General features: G+C 42.2%; 1 protein-coding gene across 1 annotated transcript in view; it reads right to left on the bottom strand.

The window, feature by feature from the left end:
- The window catches only part of LOC143029912 (PDF receptor-like), a 918216-nt gene that overhangs the window by 48412 nt on the left and 864804 nt on the right, over nt 1–5000 (bottom strand). Inside the window, exon 10 of the mRNA XM_076193114.1 lies at nt 4630–4715. Coding sequence (XP_076049229.1) covers nt 4630–4715 — 86 coding nt within the window. The remainder of the gene's footprint in view (nt 1–4629; nt 4716–5000) is intronic.

The following is a 5000-nucleotide window of genomic DNA, read 5'->3' as shown; positions in this document are numbered from 1 at the left end:
GAGGACAAGGAAGAAGACAAAAGGTGAGAAGGAAAGGGGAGGATATCGGGGAGAAGATAGGGGGAGGAGAGTGTGGGGTGAAATGGAAGGAGGGGATATATAGGGGAGGAGAGGGGGGCTAAAGGAAGATTCTTTTATTTATGAATTATAGTTTATCAGCGCTTTGTTTTTACCCTTGTGGTTAATCCCTCACCGCCGTCGTGCGTTATCATATTATTTCATGTGTGCAGGTAAAGAGAGACGAAGGAAGAGAAGGAGAGAGAAAGGGGGAAGGGGAAAAGGAAGGGAGGGCAAAAGGAGATGAGGAGATGAGAAGGAAGGAAGGAGGGAGAAGTTCGGTGGGACAAGGGAGGGAAAGGAAGGAGAGGGGAAGGAAGGTTATGTGGAGCGGGAGGAGAAGGAAGAAAGGGGGATGGAGGTGGATGAGAGGAAAGGGGAAGGGAGAAGAGGGGAAGGAAGGAGAGGAGAGGTGGATGGGAGGAAATGGGAGAGAAGGAGAGGGGAAGGGGTGAGGATAGAACAGAAACGGGGGGGGAGGGCAAAAGGAGGGCAAGACCGATATCTCAAGGGATAGAGGATAGAAGGATTGAGGTGGGGAAATGAGGCCTCCAGGGAGAGAAAGGAAAGAAGAGAGGGACGGTGGGAGGGAGGGAGGAAGGGAGGGAGGTAGAGAGGGAAATGGCGATGGAGAGCAGAAGGTGAATGAAAGGGGGGAGGAGGGAAACGTGAAAAAAAAATTCTGAAAGCCGATTTAGAGGGATGAAAGAGGAAGAAATCGAGGAGGGAAGAAGGAGGAAGGAGGAGAAAGGAGGAGGAAGGAAAAGAAAGGAGGAGGAAAGAGGAAGAAAGAAGAGGAGGTAGATGGAGAAAGGAGGAGGAAGGAGGAGAAAGGAGAAGAAAAGAGGAGGAAAGAGGAGAAAGGAGGAGGAGGAAGGAGGAGGAGGAAGGAGGAGGAAGAAGGAGGAGGAGGAGAAAGGAGGAGGAGGAAGTAGGTGTAGACAGGAGGAAGAGGGATGGAAGAGGAGTGAGGAGGACGGGAAAGAAGAGAAAAAGAAGCAATAGGACGAAAAAGGGGAGAGACGAAAAGGGAAGGACAAAAGAGGAGGGAAGAAGAGGGACGAGGAGGGAAGAGGGAGGAAGAGGAGGGAAGAGGGAGAAAGAGGAGGGAAGGGAAGTAGAGTGACTTAAGCTTTCATCTCCCAAAACAGAAACATAAACTAGCTTCTCACTAAGTCACACGAAGACACACTATAACACTAAGTTTCACTAACACTAAATATTCCATACCTCTTGGTTATGTATTCTAGTGAATGTATGACTCACTAGGATGTAAAAAGTGGTGATCTGCCTATATAACGAGAGGGATAATTCCTATGTGTACTAAAAGCCCGCTCACACCAACGCAAATTTTGAAAATGGCTGAGATCGATGCATTTCTACCCTTCAGATTGCTGAGACTCACTCACACCAATGCGTTTCGTCTATATTTTTTTTACTTCGATATTACTTCGGTGTAAACGCATCCTGTCGTACTTGAAATACATAGGTCGAACTGATACCGAGGTAACATCGAAACAACATTGCGTATTGTCAGAGAAACGCAAGGTCAAACGCCTCGACCGCCAACCTCCCCCCCTAAAAAAAAAAAAAAAAAAAAAATCAAACCTACTTAGTGTTTAGAACTTCCCGCCGCGTGGCCAGTTCGATTTTCCAAAACGAACTGTCATAAAAGTGGTACTAAAATTAAAACGTATTACCCAAAGTAGGATAGAACTAGCAATGCCTGCATCGAAGTGAGAACGAAGTCACGTAGAAGCACCTAGTTGGCTCCGCAAGTAGAGCATCAAGGTCGCGATAGCCCTCCAAATCGTACCGAAACTGAAGTGACACCAAACTGGCATAGAAGTAGGAGCGTAATAGAAATGCATACACCATACTGACACCAAAATAACACCGATCTGGAGGGTAGAAACACATCGAAGGCAGCAATTTTCAAAACTTGCAACCCGTACTAGCACCGAATTAGAACTGCAGGTTTGAAATTTTTGGAGAGACTTGGTGGTCGATGGATTTGACCCTGCGTTTCTCTGACTCCGTGCAGTGTGTTATCTTGATGTTATCTCGACATGAATTTGACTCATGCATTTCTAATACGACAAGACGCATTTACATCGAAGTATCATCGAAGTAAAAACAAATAGCAAAAAGCATTGTTGTGAGCGGGTTTTAATATAAACACACACACACACACACACACACACACACACACACACACACACACACACACACACACACACACACACACACAGTTGGTAGAGCGCTGAAATGGGAAGCAGAAGTGCTCCTAGTACCCAGTTCGAATCCTGCCCAGGGCCGAAATTATTTCGTGATCGCTGTACCTCGGGTCGTACTCTGACTCTCGTGGGCGGGGTGTTGGGTGTGTGTGTGTGTGTGCTAGGTCATAGCATTACCCATAGATCGGACCTACGAGCTCTGAGCTCTCTTCCAGGAGGGAAAGCTGTCGATCACAAGTCCAACACGTGATCCAAAGACCAAGTGAATACACACACACACACACACACAGACACACACACACACACACACACACACACACACACACACACACACACACACACACACACACACACACACACACACACACACACACACATATATATATATATGTATATATTATATAATAATGTATATATATGTATATATACATATATGTATATATGTATATATATTATATATATATTATATATATATATATATATATATGTATGTACAACACTGAATGGGTCCCAGTGTTTAGAGATACATTTTAACAACCACAACGCACTTTGATTCTAAGCCATCAACATCGGGAGACCAATGGAGGCCACATGCAGAAATTGAAATGCGGTACTGCCGAGGACTCGAACTCAGCGATCACATGACAAGTGCCGTAGTAACTAACCAACTACGCTATCTCTCTTGATAGCGTAGTTGGTTAGTTACTACGGCACTTGTCATGTGATTGCTGGGTTTGAATCCTTGGCAGAACCGCATTTCAATTTCTGCATGTGGCCTCCATTGGTCTCCCGATGTTGATGGCTTAGAATTAAAGTGCGTTGTGGTTATTAAAATGTATATATATTTATGTATATATATATATATATATATATATATATATATATATATATATATACATATATATATATATATATATATATATATATATATATATATATATATATACATTTTTATCAACCACAACACACTTTAATTCTAAGCCATCAACATCGGGAGATCCGCGGAGGCCAACATGCAGAAATTGAAACGTGGTACGGCCAAGGACTCGAACCAGGGCTAGCACGTGACAAGTGTTGTAGTGACTTACCACATGACTCAATGGTGCGCTGGTGCCACGCTTCATCATTAATTCACTCGGGGGTGAAAACAAGAGCATCGCTACATATACACTGCAAGCCGGCACTCCAACTCTGGTGGGCAATGAGTTTTGTGTGTGTGTGTGTGTGTGTGTGTGTGTGTGTGTGTGTGTGTGTGTGTGTGTGTGTGTGTGTGTGTGTGTGTGTGTGTGTGTGTGTGTGTGTGTGTGTGTGTGTGTGTGTGTGTGTGTGTGTGTGTGTGTGTGCGCGCGCGCGCGCGGGGGTTTGTAAAAAGTCACAACATTACCAATGATCGGGACATATATGAGCTCCGAGTTGTCATCCGGGAAGGTAATAGCTGTCGATTACGAATCCAACACGCGATCCAAGACCATATACATGGGCTTGACTATGAATACCCGGTTGAACAAGATTCTATACATGGAACAATCTGTACAAACCCACACAGATAAATACACTTCTCCGCATACCTGAACCTGGCTATGATAGAATAAGCAAAAGGGATCTTAGTGTAGATCAAAAATAACATTTAAGAATTTTCTCTTATTTTAGAATAAGAAGATTGAGACATTTCGATCATTGATGGTTATTTTGCCCGTTCATTAGTTATTATCACCCTTTCTAAAAACAAGAGAATTATTTTTATTTTATTTTATTTGTCCCTCATTTTCTAAATATTGAATAAAAGTCGAAGGCCAAGCCTCCTGTGAAGTAGAGACTGGCGCATTTAGTGGCTCGTGAATATAAAAATAAATAGATAAGTAAATGCCATATAATAGGTAAAAAAAAAAAAAAAGGAATGGCATTTGTGACTTTACAAAAGATTACAAAGGCGGAGCATGCCGACAGGAGACCTTTTGGTCCATATCTAGGTCGGATGCGAAAAAAACTATAATAATGATAAATAAATACATAGATAAATAAATAAATAAAAACTATAATAATGTTACTTTTGTCTCTACACCCACACGCGTAAAACGTTTCTCAAACACGTTTCCAACAGAGCCGCCCACACGGCCAACCCAAAGGATTACAAAGGCGGAGCATGCCGACAGGAGACCTTTTGGTCCATATCTAGGTCGGATGCGAAAAAAAAAGAAATCATATTAATAATAAAATAATAAATAAAAACCATGATCATGTAAATAACAAATAAAATACATAAATAAATGCATAGGCATAGTTAAATAACAAACAAACAGGCAAATAGCAAATAATAAATCGACACATGACTTACTTGACCTGGAGCGATTCGGAGGAGACCGAGGCCTGGAGCTTCGTGATGAGCACCCGCATGATATTCAGCAAAAATAATAAATTCGTCTGCAAAGAAGAAGAAAACAAACACGTTAGCTTGACGTTGTGTTAAAGTAGGGAATTAGCGGAATTCAAATTGACGTTTTGGCTACATTGTACGGGGTAACGGGATTTAACTTTAGCAAAAATAATAAATTCGTCTGCAAAGAAGAAGAAAAACAAACACGTTAGCTTGACGTTGTGTTAAAGTAGGGAATTAGCGGAATTCAAATTGACGTTTTGGCTACATTGTACGGGGTAACGGGGTTTAACTTTATCGATGGGAGAATATATCAATCTAAATGAAGAAAC

The sequence above is a fragment of the Oratosquilla oratoria genome, chromosome 11 (assembly GCF_046742065.1).
Source record: "Oratosquilla oratoria isolate Oo_2021 chromosome 11, ASM4674206v1, whole genome shotgun sequence".
Classification (NCBI taxonomy): Eukaryota; Metazoa; Arthropoda; class Malacostraca; order Stomatopoda; family Squillidae; genus Oratosquilla; species Oratosquilla oratoria.
This window is presented reverse-complemented; position numbering and strand designations above follow the sequence as displayed.